General features: G+C 33.3%; 3 protein-coding genes across 4 annotated transcripts in view; all 3 read right to left on the bottom strand.

Annotated features, from left to right (window-relative positions):
• Positions 1 to 24,294, bottom strand: part of LOC111189606 (CD276 antigen homolog) — a 223,566-nt gene that overhangs the window by 59,745 nt on the left and 139,527 nt on the right. The gene's annotated exons all lie outside the window — the stretch shown is intronic.
• LOC103045084 (uncharacterized) overlaps positions 6,622 to 24,294 on the bottom strand; it is a 40,369-nt gene continuing 22,696 nt past the window's right edge. Inside the window, exon 5 of the mRNA XM_049471333.1 lies at positions 6,622 to 7,205. Coding sequence (XP_049327290.1) covers positions 7,119 to 7,205 — 87 coding nt within the window. The 3' untranslated portion in view covers positions 6,622 to 7,118. The remainder of the gene's footprint in view (positions 7,206 to 24,294) is intronic.
• LOC125787298 (uncharacterized) lies at positions 19,146 to 22,680 on the bottom strand. The gene is made up of 4 exons (XM_049471334.1): positions 22,299 to 22,680; positions 20,830 to 20,964; positions 20,254 to 20,327; positions 19,146 to 19,527 (listed from the first exon to the last, which is right to left on the bottom strand). Exons 1-4 carry the CDS (start codon positions 22,633 to 22,635, stop codon positions 19,441 to 19,443), a joined length of 633 nt encoding a protein of 210 aa, XP_049327291.1. The 5' UTR covers positions 22,636 to 22,680; the 3' UTR covers positions 19,146 to 19,440.

Raw genomic sequence — 24,294 nt, 5'->3', positions numbered from 1 at the left:
CTCAAAGGGAGAGAATAGTGACCAACTGACCTTATCTCCATTTTGAAGCTTGTCTCTGAAGTAATGCATCATGGGATAGCTGATCAATTTAAAGGCACAGTGTAATTTTTTTAGGGGGGTAAAATCATGAAACGGTAATGAGAAAAATTGTTCGGACACAGTTATTTTGTTTAAAATCAAGTACATTTTTTGTTCAACACAAAAAATATTTATATTATGTATAAATGTTGATATTTAAATGACTTTAATCTATTTTATTGATTCGATATGCTTAGTACTTTTAATATGGTTTAACTTAAAATTAGAAAGAAGGCGTACGGACACATAACGGTAATGAGAATTTCCATATATTTTTTATTTAATTTATATAAAAATAATTTTATATGAACAATTGATCCATACAGTACTACCTATTTGCTTTACACACAATATCAGAGTTTTGGTGAATTGAGTACTGATTTAAAAAAAAAAAAAAAAAAAAATTGTCATGGACATGTTCCCTGCAGCTTCATGAATATCACCCATAACACCGACCAAGCAGCTTATAAAGCCAGACCTTGTAACAAGTGGGAACACGTAATTAGGTCGACACATGTCAATTGGGATCCAAGCGAAAGCTGGGCGACTCGTGAGCGGGAGAAATTAAATAAACTTAACATACAAAGGGATAATGGTGCGATAAATAATCTAATAACCATTGCATTAGAGTGGCAATCCGATCCTAATGGGGAAAAATCTTCGGCATTTTTCATAGGGGTCGGGGTGGATGTACATGGTAACGACCCTGTCGGATGGATTAAAGTTAGAGTTACAGATAAACCGACCATCGACACCGACGAGGCCACAAACACAATAGACAATAATGGGGGGGATCGGCCTATACTGGAGTGTGAGGAAGAGCAAGAGGAAATGTTGGAAACCAACCAGTCTTGGGGATGACTTTAAGGCAATGATGTCACTTCCTCCTTTGATAGAGTTTGAATTATTGGTCGCCTGGTGGCAGAGGGACCGTGGGAGAATTTTTCCTGTCAAAAATTGGTTGGAAGGCTGCCAGAACAGGTTTTCGCTCCCACCGTTAGTAAAATGTTCACTCACATGTTGATCAAGGGTTGAACATATGTGAATATACATATTTGGAGGAATTACGATGTGTTGACGTATCTGGTTGATACGTCAAAAGGGAGAATTGAAGAGTAACTGTTTATTTTACCTTGAGTGTATTGACAAATATCTTTCAATTATGATTACTTATCTTAGTATCTGTAATTACATAATCATTGTGTGAAACCTTGTATTTTATATGCATAACCAATACTCACACTATATTTGATCATTTTATTACTCACAGTGTATTTTACACGCATTTATATAAAAGATTAACCAATACTCACAATATATATTATTTACACATATAGATAAACATTGTTTGATCAGGCATGTGACTAACACAGACTCTATTATATGACAAATTAACCCACATGATACATTTACTAACACATTAACATATAACATATGAGATGTAGCTCAGGCTTGAACTATTTTTTGTTTACTGCATGACCCTAACTAACGGTCATCAATTCGACTGGTACGGGGCTAAATTGCTACAGAAGAGGCCTTAGTTCAAAGCGGCCTTGGTGAGCAAGTGCCTCCCTAAAACCTCTTCTTCAAAGAGGGGGGTGACGCACACTCACACAGATAGTGCCACGATGTTCCATCCTGGAAGAACACAGTCAAGGCCAAACATTAGTGGTCCGGTCAGACACGTGAAACTTGAGTACTAACACGTGAAATTATGCATATTAACATGAGCTAATCGTTAGCAACGCCTCATCAACAGGCTTACGTCATTTGGGGTATAAAACATGGAGTCAGATCAGAGGGGGTCAGAACTTGTACTGAGATGGCTGTAAAACTGTCTGTTTGTACTAAGTTCTCCTGAATTCAGTAATAAATACTTGCTTTGCTTTCAACTTCACTCCACTGTCTGACTCTCTCTATCAAACGAACACGCTGGGGAGTTGTACCCCGGACGAGAGGTGGGGGGTAGCCCACCTTTCATTTTTCATTTCTACAACAATATATATATATATATATATATATATATATATATATATATATATATATATATATATATATATATATATATATATATATATAAAAACAAGTTTTATTAGTGTAAACACCATATTTTCATGTTAAAAAAGTTATGAATCATTACTTTAGACACAGGTTGTTGACACTTTGTTGACAGTAGAGGAACCTGTTTAGCTGCAGTATGACCATTTGTTCATAGACGTTGGTTTAGAATACGCTGGAAGTAAATGTTTGCTAACCATATTTGTGCGTTTTTTTAGCTACACTGGACACCCAGGCCTTAGCAGTAGCGCTTGCTGCTGAATGCAAGGTAGGCGAAGCACGGAAAGCTTGTGGCTAACCAGACTGGGCTACTGAGAAAATAGTACAAAGGTCTAGAGGAAACATTAAAAAACAAAGAGTGATTTCTGACATGGCATGGTGTTTTGTCACCTATTAAAACAGACAGTAGCGAATGCTTTTATTTTATGGGGTGCTGTTTTGCTTATGGATTATCGTACTGACATACAGTGTCAAAAAACAAAAACAAAAAAAAAACAAACAGATTTGACTTTATCTAACAACTCACCACTGATGCATGTGGACTGCAATCACATGTATTGCAATTAACAGGTCTGTCACAATATCTATTTTTAATGGATGATAAATTACCCAGGATTTATCATGACAAACTACTTTATTGTGGGTGTGTGCATGTTTGTGTTTACATAAACACTTGCACACTGCTTTCAATAAATTCAACATATCATATCAATCACATTAATGGTATCTCCTAACAAACTCATTGACCAGAATGGATCCTACTCACCCTCTTCTCCCTCAGAGCAGATGGGAGAACAGAAAAGCACTTCTGGTTACAAATAATTATCTTATTATATAAATCTGTTCTGTTTACATTTTTACTAAATTACTTTAACACATTATAACCATTAACACTGCATTTAATTTTAACTAAACTGCCTGGTTTAGGACTATCTTAGCCTGTGTTGTAAAACACAATTTTAAAGCTCTAGGCTTTTCCGTGGACCCTGTATAGACATCCGATATATTGTTTAGAAAATAACTGTGATAAACCATGTCATTGTAATTTTGAGACAGTTTTAGCCAATAATATAATGATAATTTAATATAATTAAAATGCACACTAGGGCTCCAGACTAGGATTTGGACAAAACATCAATATTGCTCTATATTATATTTTTATTTAAATGTATTCACTCTAATTTTGTCCTTCATTTAGTCTTACTGCAGTAACTGCTTCATTACTCCATGTGGTGGTGCTATAATCAAATGAACAGGGTAAACTATTCATTAAAACTTGTTGCTGATCGCAGACTAGGCCAGGCAAGGACAGTTTGTGGTTAACCTGACTGGGCTAGTGAGAAAATAGCACAAATGTCTGGTTAGAACAGACTGAAAAACAAAGAATATTCTGACGATACATGATCTTTTTGACGTACTGAAACAAAGATTAAGTCAAAATTCAGGCATTATGATTTATTTATGGTAGAGTGCCACAATATCAACAAACGTGGAATATAATACATACACATATTACAAAGTGAGCAACATGCACTAAAACACTCATTCTCTGGGTTGCTTTCATGTTCATACTGTAGATTAAAAAAGAGTTATACAGTTTTAAAAAAACATCAACAGAATTTAAGATTACTTAAGAACTCAATGAGTTTGAAAAAAAAAGTGTGTTACATGCATAAACACCTCCACCTTATTAGATACGTTAGCACTGTAACTCCAGTGGAAAACTAAATATTTTACATACAAATTTATCTGGGAAGAATTTTTATAGTTTTCAATTACATGCCCACATATCATATACAGTCTGGGTTTGGGTTTATGGTATATGATGAAATATGATGTGTGGTGTTAATATTTTAAATATAAATAAGGCACATCTAAAGCATAAATTATGTTTTTTCACCTAAATTAATGTACAGCAATAAGTTTATATGCCTCAGTTTTCCTATCACCCCTACATACACAGCACACAAAGCAGCATTACTCAAACAGTCCAGTGAAATTTGCATTCTACCCTATCTGTATCAGGTTACCATTGAGGTTGATGTTCTCTTCTGTGGGTGTTGTGCTAGAACATTGCCCTGGTCCTCTGGTCAGTGTCAGAAACTCAACCTGAGCATACTGGAAAAATAATGAGAAGCTGGATATTATGTTGTGGATATAGCTTATTTAGTATATATGGTCCCTAATTATACAGCTGTTCTGTTTGCATGTTTACAAGTTACTTTAAAACACTATACACATTAACCCTTTCAGACCCTGCACCCATTACAATGGACATTATGCATTTTCTTTATTTTTTAATGTTTTGTTGTGCAGAACACTCTTTGAGAGCTGTTGTCAATAAGAATAGGCCATGAACCAGCCAATGAACATGTTTATAAACCATTGAAAGAGTTTAGTCCCATCCACTGCAAAAACACTGGAAAAACAGTAACAGTACTAGAGCCATTTGGGTGCTGTAACAGCTATTAATGTGAACTACATTAATGTATTTTAGAACACTTTTTAATTATGTTTTTTTTTTTTTACTGTTTAAGGATGCTTTGTGTAATAAAAAGGTCAATATAAAATATTAAACACAGCCTTCCTATGCAATGGAAAAAAAACTAGTAAATATTTTAATTTATTGGATTTATTTGCTATAGAGATTTTACGGTAGAATATTAGTCTCTTTTCTGTACATTACAGACAGAAAACAGCAGTCTTACATTTTTTTCCATCATTGGAAATAAGTCAGGTCTGAAGGGTTAACACTGGATTTACTTTTAACTAAATTGTCTGGTTTAGGACTACCTTAGCCTGTGTAGTATAACATGATTTTGAAGCTTTAAAGTTTCAGGCTTTTCCATGGAATCTATATAGACATCTTATATATTGTAATTGTGATAAACTGTTACGTCATAATTTTGATATCATATTAGTACAAAAATATACAAATAAATACAACAGTGATGTTTTAACAAGCAGTAAACTTGTGGAATTATTAAACAATTATTTAAAAAATAGTATATAAATACACTGACCTTAAAAAAATAAAACACAATAAAACAGCATTTTATTTACCAGACATACACTGACTAATTCTGATTAATGGGTTCTTATCACTAACTAAACACAAGAGATATTAGAGAATAGAGATATTAAGGTAAACAAAATATGTTGAGGTTGTGTACATATTGTATAATAAATGCCTACCTCTGAATTCAGGAGGTCTTGCTGTTGTTGTCCATGTTGCTGTAGATTAGAATCAGGAGTTTGGCTGTTTGAAGATCTTTTGCAGAGGCATATCAGCAGAGCTGGTGCACAGTTAAAAATATTTGTTTTATTATTTTGCTGCAACACTGCTTTGTAGGTAAAGTGGATGTGGAAAGTCTTTGATTTTATTTAAATTGATTGTGGCTAATAACAACATGCTCAGAGATGTTCACTTACCAACAATTGCTGCGATGAAGATGCAGTTTAAAACAGCAGATGCTAGAATCAGACTCAGCCATGGGGTGTGGTGATGTGGATTTACATGTCCTGAAGATGATTCTACAGATATAGTATAACAGCACAGTTGAGCAACAGTAACTCAATAACAGAGTAGATAACATGATTAAAGACACTCACCAGTTCTGTAAAGTCTTGTTCCTGTACTGAAGTTCAGTGCTCCAGATGCTACACAGTAGTAATCCCCCAGATCTTCTTCTGTGATGTTGTGTATCAGTAAAGAGTGATTAACTTGTACTGAAACTTTCTCTTTCATAGTGGTGTTGTAGAAGTAAGGTGAAATTTGTTCTCCATCAGTAAGAATGTGTAACATCAGCTTTGGGGCACTGCACTGTCTCTGTGTATACCAGTATGTATCTGTGCTGCCTTTTCTTTCAACATGGTCACAGTGTACCATCACATTTTCTCCAAATTCAACTTGGACAGTTTTCAAACCGTGAATTGCTTGAGAGCAAATGAGTAAATCTGCAAAGAAAGACTAATTGAATAAATAAAAGGATCACCTTTACTACAACAGTTTTAAAATAATAATTGCTCAGGAAACTTACATATCTGAAGCTGTAAATTCTTCATGCTGCCACCTGAAAACTTTTTACAAAGTGTGTACTGTCTTTCTACTGAAGACAGCAACAGAGGAAGTGTGGCTTGTACTGACCACAGAAGCCTTTAACAAACTAATAGATATTTTCAGATGATGGCTGCAGTTGTTGTGGATCCAGATAACTTCATTAAGTTATGTTATTCATCTAGATATACGCATATGGTGGATCCATGTTTTACAGTATAGCTTCCCTACAACTATTTCTGATTTACATTGCTGTAAAATAAAAATTTAAAAGTTTCATCTTCAGCCTTGCAGTCTCACAGGGACTTTACAGTGCGCACTATTAGGGTAATTACGATCATTTCACAGTGCCGGATCACTGGCCTCTATAAGTGTTTTTATCTGGTGCTGCTGCAGGTTATTCCATTAGTGCTGATATTAAAGCACCATTTGTCGTAGTACTAACCTTATTTACCATCGTATCCTCAGTATCTTCCAAATATTAGATACACATAATTAAATCCTGCAGTTTGTAGTAGTCTGCTTAACCCCAATTTTTGGAAGAGAAAAAGTCCCTATGTTTGTTACTGGTGTTTATTCTACAACTGTACTCCACTAAAGTCCTCCTTGTGATGTGGTCAGTAAAAGTTATGGCTCACATACATGAATAACTGTAGGTTGTGTCTTTATTAAATTAATGAATATTAAACATCTTGTTTAAATTAATGAATATTTGTGTTAGATAACAGATTTGGTGTCCATGTGTTCTTAATACATAATTTATTAGAAATTCCTGCCTTATTTTTTGGGAGTTAACAGCAGCACACAATAATGCAATACTAATGTCTGTGGAGTTTTTTTAATTAATTTTGTAAAAAGAGGCAGTGTTTCTCTGCTTTGTGTGTTTGGCAGTTGATGTGTATAGTGACCACATGTGTGGTTGATCCTACAGAACAGAGCTAAGCTGAGTAAACTCCACCACAGTGAAGGTGCTACTTCTGCGGCCGTTCTGTTGCATTACTGTGTACAGCTTCTGAAAAAGAATACAAAAAATATTTTCCTGGTTCAATGTGGATGTCTGCATGAACGACATAATTAGAAACATTTACTGTTACACACCCTAGAAAAACTTAAATTGTATTAAATAATATTTTATTCTCCTTTTTTTATAGATAATATCATACAGTAATAGAAATCATAGCAGAAAAAAGTCTTTACAGTTTTATTAAGTTTTGTAAAACACGTTTGTGTTGTTTTCTTGTGTAAGTTTTTTATAATACAATCTTATTTTAATGCGGAATTTTACAGCTACATAAACAATGCAAGACACATTTTATTTTTTTATTTTATGTTTAAATCCATGCAAAAAGTAAAAATTAGAAAAAAACTAAGCAATTGAATTAATTTGGTAACCAAGAGCTTTAGTATGGAGGAAATAGGAGGACAAAAAAGCTACTTGGAAAACTGGTAAGACACCAATAAGTCATTATTTATTTATGTAGACACTAAGAGTATAATAGTTAAAATATACTTAAAACCTTAACATTATAAAAATATATATATATATATATATATATATATATATATATATATATATATATATATATATGACATTATTTTTATTTCAATATTAATTACATTTATTTTGTTTTGGTAAGTCACTATTGTTTAGAGAAATCAGACAAATCTTTACAGACTTTTGCTAATGATTTTTTTAAATGGGTACATTTATACTAGAGCTGTCAATTCCTTTAAAACATATATTAAAATTAGTTATCACAATTAATCACATTTTCCCTTCTTACCACAAAACTTTTACAATGGAAGTTTATTAATATTAACAATAATGTTAAAGTAGTAGTTAAATGTCAAAAAAGTCACAAAATTAGTATAAAAGCATTAAAAATAAGAGGAAATCTTATTAACAGTGCAATGTTACTGCTACATAACCAATAAAAAATGTTAATATGTCACCAGACTTTGTAAAACCAGTGAAATACGACAGAAAGTTAGCGGCAAAATTGATCAAATTATTAAAGAATTACAAAAAATAACATAATTTACATTCCCTGATTAAATTATGACAGTTTTCATGAAGAAAACACATGAAAGTAAAAGTGATGTGATGTTAAACTCTGGTTTAAAAATGCTGTATGGACTTAAATAACTGGACACCTGTTTTTTCCAGAGAACATATAATAATTATTTATAATTAATTGACATTCAGATAATTGTACACTATTTCAAATTCAATTTCAATTCTAAAAAAACTGTTTGCTAAAGAATAAAAACTGTCCCACGTTTTATCTCAGGTTACCATTTATAGCAATACCAGTTAACAACAACACATTGCACAGTACTTAAAGCATCTAAACACCATGAAACATGTCCTACAGACTACCGACCTTTAGAGTAATTGACCTATGGGGGTGATACAGTTGGATTTTTGACTTCTAAAACAAATACTAAAATGCTCAGAAATACCGAAATACATAAAAAACTTAAATACTCAGAAATAAGGCAACAGTTCCACTGCTCCAGAGCTCAGTGCTGGGGGAGGCTTTAGGCCTGGTGCTGATGGATTAATGATTATCTGCTCCAGAGGATCCTATTCTAGACAACATGCGTATTAGAATTTTCATGTGTCAGATGTAAGTAGCAGCAACTTAAAAGTAGCTGAATGCATGTATCAGAAAAGGTGTCAATAAATATTTGAACTATTGGATCTTTATGGAATCAAATATGAAACAATAGTGAGCAGAGCCATCGTGATTCTAGGTCAAGGGGACATGGGGACTTTCCACTATAGCATCAGCAGCACAGAGTGCATGCTCAGATTTTAACAGGGGACATGTTTTAGTGCTGATAATATATATAGTTAAACCAGGCTTATTAAACAGCTGAAGCTTGTGTTAATGTGCTGTATCGTACCTGTACACCACTGGCCTCTTGATGGTGTGGAGATGATCTAGCCGTAGAGTCTGGCGGCTGTGGCTGGGGCTTTTGAGTCCTTTTACAATACTGAACTGTAATACCTGAAATATAGAGGTTTAAAACATTTTAAACACAATATAAATGGTCATTTTATTAAACTAAATGTTGTAGTACAGATTATCTCAACATATAAAAATGTACTGAGTGATATTATTTTAGTTTAGCAGCACATCTTATCAGCATGCCTGTAGTATTTCTAGAAAGAAAAAAATCAGATTGGACATCAGATTCGGTATGAGACATGAAATAATATTTTCACTTTGGACTGGAGACAAAAACACTGAATTGATCCATCCCTATATTGGTCTTTCAGGATGGATCCACTATGAGTTATTCATTATCTACTATGACCTATTCAGTATCTGCTACGAATTACTTTGGATCCATTGTGAATTATTCATTATCGACTTTATTATTTAGGATTCACTATAAATGTTTAGGATATACTATGAACTATTTAAGACCCGTTATAAAATATTCAGGATCCTATATGAATTATTCAGGTTCTACCCTGAATGATTCAATATCCACTGTGAATTATTCAGGTTCTCCCCTGAATAATTCAGTATCCACTATAGAATATTCAGGTCCCCACTATAGAAAATTCACTATCTACTACATATTATTCAGTATATACTATGAATTATTTAGGATCCACTATGAATTATTCAGGTTCTTCCCTGAAATATTTAGTATCCACTATAAACTATGAAAAAAAATTCAGTTCACCACTATTAATGATTCACCATCGACTACATATTATTCAGGATCCACTATGAAATTTTCAGGACCTCCTATGAATTATTCAGTAGAAACTATGAATTGTTCAGGACCCACTATGAAGTTTTTTGCATCCACTGTGATTTATTGTGCATTAATTATGAAAGTGTATTTTATGCTGTTTAAGGAAATAAGGAACAGGCTCATATACAGACCTTGAGGGTTCGAATGGTTATTATTTTCTGTTATAGGAACCACTATGAATTAATTCTCAATCTTACATAGCCTTTTCTGGATAAATTAAAATAAGCTTGTAAAAACAAGGTTATCTGATGGAAGATTGCAGTCTACTAAAGATGCCGGAGCGCAGTAGTGCAGTGGCTCTTCATGCTTCTATAGCAAACACCCATTTTTGAGATCTATCTATTTTATTATTGTTTTTTCTCTATTTTATTTGGTATTTATTTTATTTATTTTAAATTTCAATTTCCTTCCACTTTCAATTTTTGTACCACATGTTACATAAAATGATAATAAAATCTCCCTGAATCCTTAACTATCTAGATTAAACAAAAAATTTACAGTAACACTGGGTAAAAAACACAGATTAACTGTATGTATTTCCTCTGCACTCCTCTTATTAAATACAGCCTACCTGTTACTGCAATGACCAGGATAAAGTTCAGTACGGCAGAGACAATAAATAAGATTTGTAGATGAGTAGGATTTTTTAAATTGTCATCAAGTTTGTTGTTCATCTGATTCCCCTCAAGATCCTTTGTCAGATTGTTGTGATCTGAAAAGATTCAACATATTTAGATTCAGCAAACATTATTTCAGTTTTAAATTTTCAATTCTGTTTATCATTTTTGCTTTGTTAAGCCTCTATAGCTTGATATTTGTATTTGGTGAGAAAGAAAAGCAGTAATATATAAAAGAACCACTATATCAGTGTAATTGCATTGTGATCTCAATCAATCAATCAACCTTCATTTTTACTCGGGAATACATTGAGTGACCCTTATTTATAATGTTGCCGAGGATTTACAGTATAAAAAGGATTGAAAACGTTTAATGAGAAATTAGAAATAATAAGAAACAAAATAGTAAAATCCGAGCTTTTTCTGCACGTAATGGCGAGTTTGTTAGTATTAGATTTAAAAGAAAGTTTTTCATTGAGCCAGAGGCTGACATATATATTTACTGACTCGTTCGATCCTGCCAGGGTATTAATAGTTATGAACTTTAAAACCAACTTGGGTTTATATGGAGAAGTCTGTGAAGTGTTGAAAAAACTTTGAAGTCTAGTGCAGCGTGAACAGAATCTGCTGAGCAGTATAAGATTGAATCATCTGCATAAAGGTGTAATTTGGGTAGAGGCAGCAAGATCATTGATAAAAATATAAAATCTAGATCTAAGTGCCAACGAATCAAAAATACATGTTTTAGGAGGTAAATGAAAACAAAACAGCAAAAATGGGTTTTAAATGTTTTAATATACTTCTATACATATAAAAAAATACAGTGTAATTATAATAAAAAAGTGGTTTGTTGCCAATCTATGTTAAGACAGCAATTTTATAAGACAACAGATGTATCTAGTAAAAGTCATTTGCTCAATATCCGATAGAAGGGACTGTGCTGATAATATATATTACAAACATATACTTCATTTCTTTCTCATGCTAGTCTGGTTTTGTACATCTTACATGTTTAATATACAGATAATGCAAAATATTAAACATTGATTTTAGGACACTGTGTGATTTATTTTTTTGAAGTTGACTGATAAGACTATATGTATAATATTTTATTGTATTATAACAAACAGATAATGCAGGAATAAGAGCAGGAACTATTGTTATTAAAAACAAACTGTGATTTTAGAAGTTATCTTGTTGCTCCAAATATAAACATACAATTACAAGTTGATGTGTTACATGTGTCACATTTACAGCAGGAGCTTTTATCATATACTCACAACCCTATAAACACAAGCAATTTTCTTATTTAAGAACTTTAATTGTGTTAAATGCATATACAAAGTCAGTACTCACCATCTGCATACTGTTTGGTGTAAAGCCTGGTTCCGTTGCTAATTTTCTGTGATAAAACTGTGTTCATGCAGTAATAAATTCCTAATTCATTCACGGTGATATTTTGAATAAATAAACTACCATTGTGCTTCAGGGAGAATCTTTCTCTGAAGGCTTGGTCACCGTAAACTGCATCCGTCGACATGCCTGAGAAAGAGCGTAATATATACACTATGGAATGTGGCGGCTTCATCAGGAACCAGTAAACATTCCCAGTTTTAATCTCACACTCTAAATTCACATTCTGTCCCAAATCTACCAGCAGATCATAGAAACCATCTGCAGGTCCACAACACATCAGCAGACCTAACAGAAGAAACAGCAGCACAAACAAACAGCAGATTAGTAATTAAACAATATGTCACACTGACAACAAAATGAAAAGAAATACCTGTTAAAGCAGCAGTATATACATTTATATCTACATGTCAGGAATGAAAGACAAAAGTCTAACTCACATAGATGAAGGTGAACAATCTTCATGCTGTAGCCCGAATTCAGTCACTGCCTCTCCGACCCGAGCATCAAACACAAGATTTCTTCAGCATAAGAAGTGAGAGGAAGTGGTAGTTAAACTGCTTCTGACCACACTGTTCAACCTCACACTGCAGAGGTGGCCTCACATGTGTGGAACAGCACCTTCCTACACTCTCTCGCTTTTTCTCTCTCTCTAAAACACACACAAATTCAGGAAATATATAATTCTGTAAAAAGTCAGGCGCTCATTATTTTAGTTCCTCATTTCTGCTGGTGCTAAAATTAAAACAGAGGCAGAACAGAACAGAAGCTTTCCTCTGCAGCCCTTATCATCTCTGAAATCAAGACCCACTGTGAAAAACTTGAAAGCTGATTATGTAGGTGTGTACTGAGGGGAATGTCCATTAAATAGTGAACGTTTTGCATGTTTTTAAAGGTCTCATTCCATTGTTTTTTCATGAATTTAAAACACTGTTGTATACCGCTCTGGAAAAATTAAGAGACCACTAAAAATGATACGTTTATTTGATTTTACCAAATTGAAAACCTTTGAAATATAACCAAGAGGAAGATGGATGATCACAAGCCATCAAACCAAACTGAACTGCTTGAATTTTTGCACCAGGAGTAAAGGCATAAAGTTATCCAAAAGCAGTGTGGAAGACTGGTGGAGGAGAACATGATGCCAAGATGCATAAAAACTAGGGTTATTACACTAAATATTGATTTCTGAACCCTTAAAGCTTTATGAATATGAACTTGTTTTCTTTGCATTATTTGAGGTCTGATAGTTAAAGTTCTGGATCTCTTTTGTTATTTCAGCCAATTCTCATTTTCTGCAAATAAATGCTCTAAATGACAATTTTTATATTTTGATTTGGGAGAAATGTTGTCTGTAGTTTATAGAATAAAACAACAATGTTAATTTTACTCAAACATCTATCTATAAATGTATTTGTTTTGTACACTCTCAGCGTCCTCTAGTGTCTCACCAGTGTGTTCACTTTTACAACGTGATGACTCCTATGTTTCCACTTCTTTTAAAATATATATTTAAGCAGTGATGACTCCTATGTTTCCACTGCTTTTGGAATATTTACATTTGACAGCTACTTCTAAATAAGGCACAAAAGTATCAAGATTATCAATAATCACTCCTTTATATCACGTCGTGTGTACAAATCTTTCCTGAGCCGGATTATAGACTTTTATTTACTCCTTATTCCCCACGTTTAATCAGTGAACGACCGCTAAACGCTAGAGGGCGCCCACGAGTGAGTCCTCAATGAATGGGGTAAATGGAGCTAAAAACTCAAATTAAAACTAGTTATAAACTATTTATTCGAAAGTTTCATTCTTTTTCAAAAAATAGATTGTAGTATTTTGCTTAAATAGCAAAGAAAACATACCTGTAATATTTATTTTTTCTACATCTAACAGGTTTTATGCAGTGAAGACGTTTGCATGTCTGCTGCTTTGAGCTGATTGGTTGCTGAACCGATTAACTTGAATGAATTTGATAAATCGAAATATGAATTATTATAAAGTAATGCGATTTTCAAAATGAAATATAAAGAATGTACATCTTTACATATATAAGCTGCAGAGTGAATCTCAGTAGAAAAGTAGGTGTTATTTGCTTCTGTCAGAAACCTGTAAAGAACATTTATGTGGCAGTGTTTTTTATAGTTTACACTTTTTCTTATATTTAACCGAAATTTCAGGAGGTTTTATTATGTTTACTCCATGTTTAATATAAAAGATACATGTTAAAAGGGGGCCGCTTTCTATTCATAAAAAAAAAACTAAATACAAAAATTTATTTAAAAATTAATTTAAAGGAAGCAATAGCTTGACCACTTTAAAGTGTGAAGTTTGCTGTTTACAAATAAAAAAATGAAGTTGTTATCTAAGAGATAAAAAGAGATAAATATTTTTGACACTATAGCCCAGCCCTATGCTGGAGATACAGGAGCACATTTAAAACGTTTATAAATGGAGTTTAAAACCTTTAAAATTGTGTCTATGTCTATGGCGCTGAAACATTTGATATTGTTCTGTTTTGAGGAAATTATAATCTTTTTATTAAAATGATAAAACCAGAGACTGTAAAAAAGATGGACGCCGTGTCTCCGTTCCCATTCATTCAATGAAAATGAAGCCAAAATCTTCCGCCATGTTGGCGATCCTGCCACCTGATTCTGCGCAGTAGAGACCAGAGGAGGGAGAAAGACTGTGGAGAGCAGCCTACTCATTTAAATAACCCCGCCCCTGAGGGCTGCCTCGCGGTCACAGACTGCAGAGCGGGGCGGAGCGGATCTGACGGTCTGTTATTGGTCCCGCCCATAACCAGCCCTTTTACCATAACCACACCTTTTTTGAATAGAGCTGAATAACGTTTTAAAAACCGAATTCTGTGGGGATATAAAAATTTTACAATATAAGCAGAGGTTACACTAGCTGCTGCATTTAAATAATGGAGGTAGAATTAGAGTATATTAGAAAAAAAACGTGATTGAATGTTGTCTGTTTTGCCATTGAAACCTATGGGAATGGGTGGAGTTACACAGCTTTCTGCAGCCGAACAGCAGGGGGCGCCCGACCTGTGGTGGCTTCACTTTTAAGAGACGATGCTCTGTCCAGCTATATACAGTCTATGGATAAAACATTTAAAAACATTTCACTTGGAAGCGCCCTCTGGTGGTCCAACAAATCCAGTAAAGATCCTTAAGTGGGTATTCTTCTGTATAGAAGTTCTCCAACTGTACCCAGCTATCATGTTTATTCTAGTCCGAATGTGGCTAATAAAACTCACCATTATCAGCCAAGTATGTATTGCTGCAGACTGGGCTTACCTCCAAAGAGGAGGGGCTTACCTCCAAATGAAAGGTCCATAGCTCCAAAGGGGAGGGGCTTACCTCCAAGTGTGAAGTCCACCAGCAGTATACGGCTCGAGACTGGTGGGAGCGCGTTTGTGCGCGAGACCTCTCTCACCACGGCTCCGGCGAATGTCATAATAAAAGTCTTCCGTGATTATTATTAATACTATTATTCTATTACATCAAATGTAATGTTATATAGAATGTACTATCACATCATATTATATTATATTATATTATATTATATAAAAATCTACATCGTGAGACAGGGAGACCTCACTCAACACAGCTCCATTTCTCTGCCGGATGCCACAAAAAAGTCCTCCGTGATTAAATGGCTCATGGATGTCAATAATTATATTAGTCAACAATTAATGATTATTTATATTTCTTAAATGTCAATATAATAAAATACGTGTAGTGTATATGTATTTATAATATTATTGGCTATAAATAACCAACTGCCTTTATTATTTAGATCTTTACTATTTTATAATTTGATCGTTTTAAATAAATAAAATGTGGTTGCAATGTGCACAACATGCTTTTAGACTATTAGATAATGCATTTTAAAAGAAATAAACATGTAATAAACGAAATAGATTAATTAATTAACCTTTGGGGTTATTTACAAGCACAAAACGTTGTGAAAAACACCATACCGCGTAACACCAAGCACCATCCTACTTGGAGGTAGGCTCCGCCTGTTTGGAGGTATGTTCCTCCCCTTTGGAGGTGCTCCAGGCTGCAGCTATAGACCATTTTAATGAGGAAAACAATAACAAAGCTACTGCATGTCTGTTCCTTCGACGCTTCAGGTGGCGCTATTTTCAAGTATACAGCTGTCAAAATGACGAGCGCATATTTTGCAAGTCTCCCGAAAACAGAGCAAACATATGGTCAAAAATTAGTAAAAAGTCATCAAACCTCTTCTCCTGATCCTTTTGATAAGGATTTAAGAGGGACTTTTTTCCTCTGATTTAAAACGCTTGCCAGAGGTGAACTACCCAGATGTGATCCCTGCCTTGTTAAAATGGAGGCAGTGAAAGCGCACCGCAGTTTCGGCGCATATAATTACTTTCTCAGTGGAAAAGTTGAGAATATTTGTAGGTTTGTAGCTAAGAAGGAGGAAGAAGTTGTGAGCGGACACTGTAACTGCATGGCAGGTTAGCAGTGTAAAAAACTAAAGCAGGCGTGTTTACTGTGTAGGACCAAAAATGACATAAGTATAAATAAATAAATGAATAAATAAATAAATGTTGACATAAATAAATGCACATATAAATGAATAAATAAATATATAAATAAGAAATGGATTTATTAATTAATTTATTTACCTATTCAAATGTTTGTGCATGTATTTATTTATTTATATATTTATTCATTTATTTATTCATTTATATGTGAATTTATTTATATATTTATTCATTTCAACATTAATTAATTTATTTATTTATGTATCTATACATTTATATGTGTATTAATTTTTACTTATGTAGTTTTTGGTCCTCCATAGTTTAATTACTTGTTTAAAGAACAATTTGACCTGATTTTCAATGTTTGTGACTCTCAGATTAGGTGAAGTTTGCATTCATGTTAAATTAAAAAGTTACGTCCACTGTTTTGAACACTGTTTACCGCTAAACGGCAGTGTCTTAGGAACAGCTACGTCACTTCCTACGCTCATGAATATTCCTCTGAAACGGTCTATACCGTTCTCTTATCAGCACGGTCTTTAACTGTCGCCACTTTTGAGCTGCCTGTAAATTGCTTAACAGCTGGAATAATATTCCATTTTACGGCTGTATTTAATATATATTAACAGGAATTTTAGTTAAATAGTATATTTTATGTGTATCTCTGGTTCAGGCGAGCTAACGGGCGCACGCGCTTAAAATCACACTTTTCAAATTAAAAAAATAACGGAAATCCAACGGATCAGCGCGAGCCCAGAAAATCTGAGGGACATTCAGTGATTCTCTATATAAATCACGTTTAACTCGCTTAATTTGCTTTAGTTGTTTAGAAATAATTTTAGTTCAGTTTACCTCACAGGATCAGCTAACAAACTAGTTAGGTACAGATAAGCTAAGTTAAGTTAGCTTAGCTAGCTAACCAGTGGTATCCAGCTTAAGCTTCACTGCTAGTCAATAAGGTGAGTTAGCGTTAACTGATGGTAAAAAGAACTTAAAGAAGAATGAATGATCTAAAATGGGACAGTGTAGATAACCTATCCTAGCTAACCTTTTATTTTCCTATTTTATCTGAGCTCTAGCTTTGAAACCACACAATTCAAATTAACAACTTCAGTGATAAAGAAATGCACAAACTGTTTGAATGTGCTTTTTCTTATATTTAACTGAAATATCAGGAGGTTTTATTATGTTTACTCCATGTTTAATATAAAAGATACATGTTAAAAGGGGGCCGCTTACTATTCATAAAAATTAATGTAAAGGAAGCAATAGCTTGACCATCACTTTAAAGTGTGATGTTTGCTGTATCATTTTGTATCATTAACATTACTCTTAATTCCCTCTACTTATTTTTCTTTTGTAAAGGAGATAAGGATATGTAATGGCTAGCAAATATTACCTGAAAATATAAGCTGCGTCCAGAAACCTTTGCTACTCTTCCTCTCCTCCTCCTTTCCTCATTTTACTCCTCCTCTCTTCCTCCTGTTTTAATTTTCCTTTCTTTATCCTCTTCCATTCCTTTTCCTCCTCTCCTCCTCCTCCTTTCCTACTCCCCCTTATTAACTTATATTCTATTTTTCCGTTCCACCTTAAATTCTGCCTCTGGCATCTGTTGCACCATTTAAGGTGGACCAGGTAAGTTCATTTAGGTTTAATGCTTGTTATAAAGAAAATGGTTATAAAACATTGAAATTACACATTAAACTATATAATATTGTGGTTATCGTAATTTGTAACAAGGAAAATACTCAAATTTGCAACCTGTAGACAAAACTTACTGTTTTTACGGGGACGAGTTACACATACAGTCAAATTAGCCAAATTAGTAGTAGCAACAGATCATTTGACCCAGTTATGAAAGAAAATTAACACTAACATTCATATTCATTAACAAAAAATAAATTATTATGAAGTATGGTATTGAAGAACACATTTATTTTGAGTCAACATGCTGCTGAATATAGCTGAATGTTAGGCTGAATTAAACAGATTTTAGGAAGTGTGAACATAACTCTGAACTTAAAACATAAAATCTGAACCTAATAACTAATGTTGGTGGTAATTTTCAGAAGATTTATGGTACGTTTGTTCCTCCTTAGGTCCTTTTACGGCAAGTACTCCTGTTCTGATTTACTGCCCTACGGTGTACCTACACTGAAAAATCATCCAGACAGAAACCTCTGAAATTTCTTCTCCTTGTGAGTAAACAGGTCTAATCTGCTGAAGTCAGTGGGTTGATGTGTGTCACTGAAAGAATATACATTCAAAATGATGATATATATATATATATATATATTGTAGAGCCTGGGAAGCTTTTATATAGTTACTTATTGTAAAAAAAAGAAGTGAGAAAAAATAATGATGGTTTATTTAGGCATGTCATAAAAACCTTTTTTTATTGATTATAATATATTGTCCTCAAATAATTTGCAGTAAATATTGCCACTGAGAAAATTATAATTTAATACCAAATATAATTATGCAATTGCATTTTTTTCCAAGAAGAATAAACCTTGATAATTAAGAATATTCAGACACTAGAATTGGAATATAAACAATGTTGAAATATTTACATCAGTAAAAAAAAAAGGAAAAAAACTACATTATCCAAATTGATGAGCTCTCTTTATTAAATAAACACAATAGGTGATATTGAGGCCTTTATCATATGATAAGTCGATAATGTAATTATCGCGACAGGTCTTGTCTTTATTTGTTTATGTGAACACACGGTATGATTCGAAATACAAAGGAAATATATGTTTTATCGCGTGAGAAAGTGAAAAGTGGTTATTTTAAAATCTTCTCAGAGAAGATTATTTCCTGATTTTGAAAATGGAGGCAGTGTTTCTCTGCTTTGTGTGTTTGGCAGTTGATGTGTATAGTGACCACACGTGTGGTTGATCCTACAGAACAGAGCTAAGCTGAGTAAACTCCACCACAGTGAAGGTGCTGCTTCTGCTGCCGTTCTGTTGCATCACTGTGTACAGCTTCTGAAAAATAGATACAAAAAAAGACTTACATGATTCAATGTGGATATCTGCATGAAAGACACAATAAGAAACATTTTCTGTTACACAACCTAGATAAACTTAAAATGTTTCATATTATTAATAGAATAATATTTGTAGAGCCCTGTAATATCATTTAATTTATACTGGCAGATGATATTGAATGTATTTTTTCCATTTTTTTATAGTTAATATCATACAGTGTTAAAAAAATCATCTCATTTTTTGGATCATCACACAAACAAAAACAAAAAAACTTGCTGAGCAGCGCGATAATATACAAGCTGCTAAGTAAACAAAAAACAGTAATAGGCCAGCAAAATTTGAGGTCAATGTTACTTTTATTCTTTTACATTTAATATACATTATTAAAAGCTTAACCCCACTATTCAAAACTCCAAAAACTTTCAGCCCATCAACCCATGATTTGCTTTGATTTAATTCACAATTAATTTAATTCACAATTTATTCATGACTTATAAGCATTGTATTGAGGAAAAATGAAAACTATCCAAGTTAATATAATCTTCTCATGCAAAATCCACTGTTTGGACAGGGCAGCTGCATTAGACATACTATAAAATACATATTCTCCATTATGCATAATGTCATATTTATACATTGCAATATCTTAGTGTTCCAGTACATTGTTACACCACTAAGTAGCAGAGTTACAGATGATAACTAGGTGTGTGTGTGTAGACAAACCTTTAATCTGCTGGACTCTTCATTCTGCTGTAAACCGCTGTTTGGAGACCCTCTGCAGTGGCTTATTATGAAACCTGCAAAAGCAGAAAATCAAACAGGGGTCACTCTTTATTACTCTCAAATCAATACTACCAAATACAATGCAGTACTATACCAAAACAATGCAATATCAAAAACATAATGCAATATAAAATCTAATGCATTTTGTTAATTAATATTTATAAAGCCTATTCCAACAAGTGTCAGTTGTCCTTAAGGGTGCATTTGTTTAGCAGCTGACATGCGCTGAAACAAGACTTCATGTGTGTATAGATGTGTATAGATGTGTATGTCAGGTATCCTAAAATACACAGCACTGTTAGTGTTAAAACTTAACACTGTGACTTTTAATATACGGTAACCCGAGGGGCCCGTGCTCAAGACGTCTCGTGATTCTCAGTGCTATCTTTCACCCCATCAGCAATATACTTTGCAAATATGTCTACAGTAATGGGTAGTAATACAGATCACTAAAATAGGGCACTAACAGTGTTGATTTAACTGAATGTGAACACAAATAAAGAAAATATAACTCACCTGTTACAGTAATTAGCAGAATGCACATCATCAGGCAAGACAGGATAAGAAGACTTTTCCAAAGTCTGATCTCTTCATCTTTATGTTGTATCTTATTCCGCAGCTGCTGATTCGTTTCCGTTTGGTTGTGATGGTCTAAACAAAAAGGTCAGGAAAATTACAGTTTTCCAAACTTTAGAAAATGAAATATCAGCTTAGTTTTATATGAAAAGTTAATGTAGTGCTTAAAGTGATATCCCAAAAATTTCTTATAACCATATTTTAAGCCGTTTGCATTATACACAGTGTTTATTACAATATTTTGACACGCAGACTAAAAGCATCTCTTGCATTGTGTTCTTAACTATTAGAACGTGATGCATTTGTCTACTGAAACAGGAGTAATTACATACACATACACTCTTTCAAATGAAATGTGCCGTTAATGTTCTTTAGGCACATATGATATTCATTATATGTTCAAAAAGCCACAAAAAATTGTCACAATACAATAAAGTATTGTCATATTGCCCACCCCAAAGTCAATTTATTGCACAACTGTTATGTTGTAATGTTTAAGGATCACAGCTATAGAACTCCTTCTCTTACACAAAAGCATATTTATGGCTATTAAAGCATTGATGTCGATAAACTTTACCTTACATTTTTATGTATAATTTGTATTTAGTTTTTAATTTTTTACATTTTAAATTGTTGTGAACCTTTTTTAATCTGTCTTGATTTAATCAAGTTTGCTCTTCAATATGTATGATTAAGCATTTTATAGCAATAGTGCTTAAATTTATTAAGATCGCAAAACAGTGCTGGATTGAATTACAGATTTTACAAATAATTTAGTATTTTTTAATGATTAGTACAGCTACAGGCCATAACTACTACAGCATACTGTATTCTGCTGGACTCTTCATTCTGCTGTAAACTGGATTTTTTACATGGGTTATGCGTTGTCAAATTATTAATTACTTAATAATTCAGTATTTAGTTACATGAGTGCAAAAACTGGTAAAGATGTTAATTTGAGCATGTAGACCCAATTATGTTTTGTAAAAATGCTAAATGCATTTTAAAAGATTTATTGTCCTAGAAATGATTGTAATAAATTGCTGTTTTTTTTTTTTACTGTTGTAGGCCATATTCATATGTAAAAAATGTAATTACGGCCCTAGTGCTAAAGGATTATTAATTTTGCTGTTAGAAGTTGTTTGTTTGTTTATATATTTTGTGTTTCATAGTCCAGCTGTTGTCATTGGGTCGACTGTAGACATATTTAAAATTAAATTCTTCATATTTTAAGGACCCTGGGTTTAAAAAAGCAAACAAGAGAATCAAAAATCTTTCTCTAAATCTAAAGTAAATTGATATCTGGAGATAAGGGACATCTTCATAATACTTATTTCCATTTATAGCTCCAGTTACTGTAATCTAAGCCATGTATATACACTTTTTATTTAAAGGTTAAATGTACTTACCGTCTGCATGCAGTTTGGAGTGAAGTCTGGTTCCATTACTAATTTTCTGTGATGACTCTGGGTTCATGCAGTAATAAATTCCTAATTCATTCACGGTGATATTTTGAATAAATAAACTACCATTGTGCTTCAGGGAGAATCTTTCTCTGAAGGCTTGGTCACCGTAAACTGCATCCGTGGTCATGCCTGAGAAAGAGCGTAATATATACACTATGGAATGTGGCGGCTTCATCAGAAACCAGTGAACATCCTTTACACTAATCTCACAGTCTATAGTCACACTCTGTCCTAAATCTACCAGCAGATCATAGAAACCATCTGCAGCTCCACAACACATCAGCAGACCTAACAGAAGAAACAGCAGCACAAACAAACAGCAGATAAAAAAATATTAAATACTCAAATTGAAATCAGCTCAGATCATTTTTATAAATTAAAGAAAATAACATTGAAATTTTTACTCACAGAAGTGAATTTGAACAATTTTCATGCTGTAGGCTAAAATCACACTCTTACTAAGTCCGGTTCAGTGAGGAACTGCTTCTGTTGAGCGTCAAATGCTTAAAAAAAGAAATCTTCAGAATAAGAAATGAGAGGAAGTGGACTAGGAAGTGGAGTAAACTGCTTACAACCACAAGGTTAAATCTCACTCACATATGTGTACACAGACAGTACTTTTTTCTGTTCTGAAAATAGTGCATCTTAAAGGAAAGGGCCATGTCTTACACCTCTCTAACAGTGCAAAATATAAAATAAGAAAAAAATAACATTATTCTTTATCAACACAAAATTGCTTGAACAAGCAGGTCAGTTTCCTCTGCTGAGAAGCGCAGAAGCCCTGCAAGACCTTTAAAATAGCAATCTGTCAAAGTCAGACTGCACCTGACTCTTAAAGGGAGAAACACTGATTGGTTTATTTCATGTTACACCCAGAACACACTCATGATTATTTAAGAGAGTTAGTTCACACATTTTGTGTGCTTCGAGACACTCAAGGTGTACTTTTTCTATTGTTACGATAGCAAAGACACACTGAAAAGCCCTAAATCGCCTACAGATCTCTAAAATAGGGCCCACAAACTGTGATTTAACTTGTAACCACCAGAAGGCAGCAGAATACTAATTATATTACTAAATATATAAAAATATAACTGACAAACTAGTCAACAACCGAAATAATCATTACTTGCATCCTTACTGTTATGACTGTATGCAATTAAAAAGTAGAGTAGAGAGAGCCTGTGGTTTTTAAAATCACACTGTGCACAAAAAACTTTTTTGTTTCTTCAGCCAATTAAAACTGTAGTTATACTATTATCCAAATATTATTTTATTTCCTTTGGCATGTTATGACAGTTCAAAATTCAGCAACACTTAATCACTTACTAAATTTAATTAAATAAAAATTTCAATATCTCTACTAGACCTGTCATAATGGTCTAAAGTGTTTATTTGTATATTTGTTTACATATATAAAAGTAAACAGTATGTTAGGCAGTCATGCTAAAGGCCCAATCAGTGCTTCAATAACTGTGACTCCATACACACAGTCTGGACTACAGGAGGAGTCCTCATCACTCGTCAATGCACATTTCATTTATTTACTTTATTTACTTTAGTGTTAAGTGTTAGAAAGGTCTGTCTAATTGTTGTATCTGTGCACTTCACTGTTACTGTAAGTATTTAGCATAGGTATGTCCTTATGTCTTAGTAATGTCTTGTCATGTTATCACTGAGGGATGGTGAGAAACTTATTTTGTTTACTTTGTATGTCTGGTACATGCGAATAATTGACAATAAAGCCAACTTTCACTTTACAAACATTGTTGACTTAAAAATTGTATAATTGCTTTGTTATGCTGTTCTATTATTATCGTTATGTCAGTGACATTTAATGATCTTTAAATGCTAATAATATTGTTTATCGCAATCATTTCTGGCATGATATATCAGCCCCAATCAGGCCTAATCTCTACATTGAAGATTCGTACCCTGA

The sequence above is a fragment of the Astyanax mexicanus genome, chromosome 23 (assembly GCF_023375975.1).
Source record: "Astyanax mexicanus isolate ESR-SI-001 chromosome 23, AstMex3_surface, whole genome shotgun sequence".
In the NCBI taxonomy this organism is placed as follows: domain Eukaryota; kingdom Metazoa; phylum Chordata; class Actinopteri; order Characiformes; family Acestrorhamphidae; genus Astyanax; species Astyanax mexicanus.
Note: the sequence above shows the minus strand (reverse complement) of the source record. Positions and strands in the feature narration are given on the sequence as shown.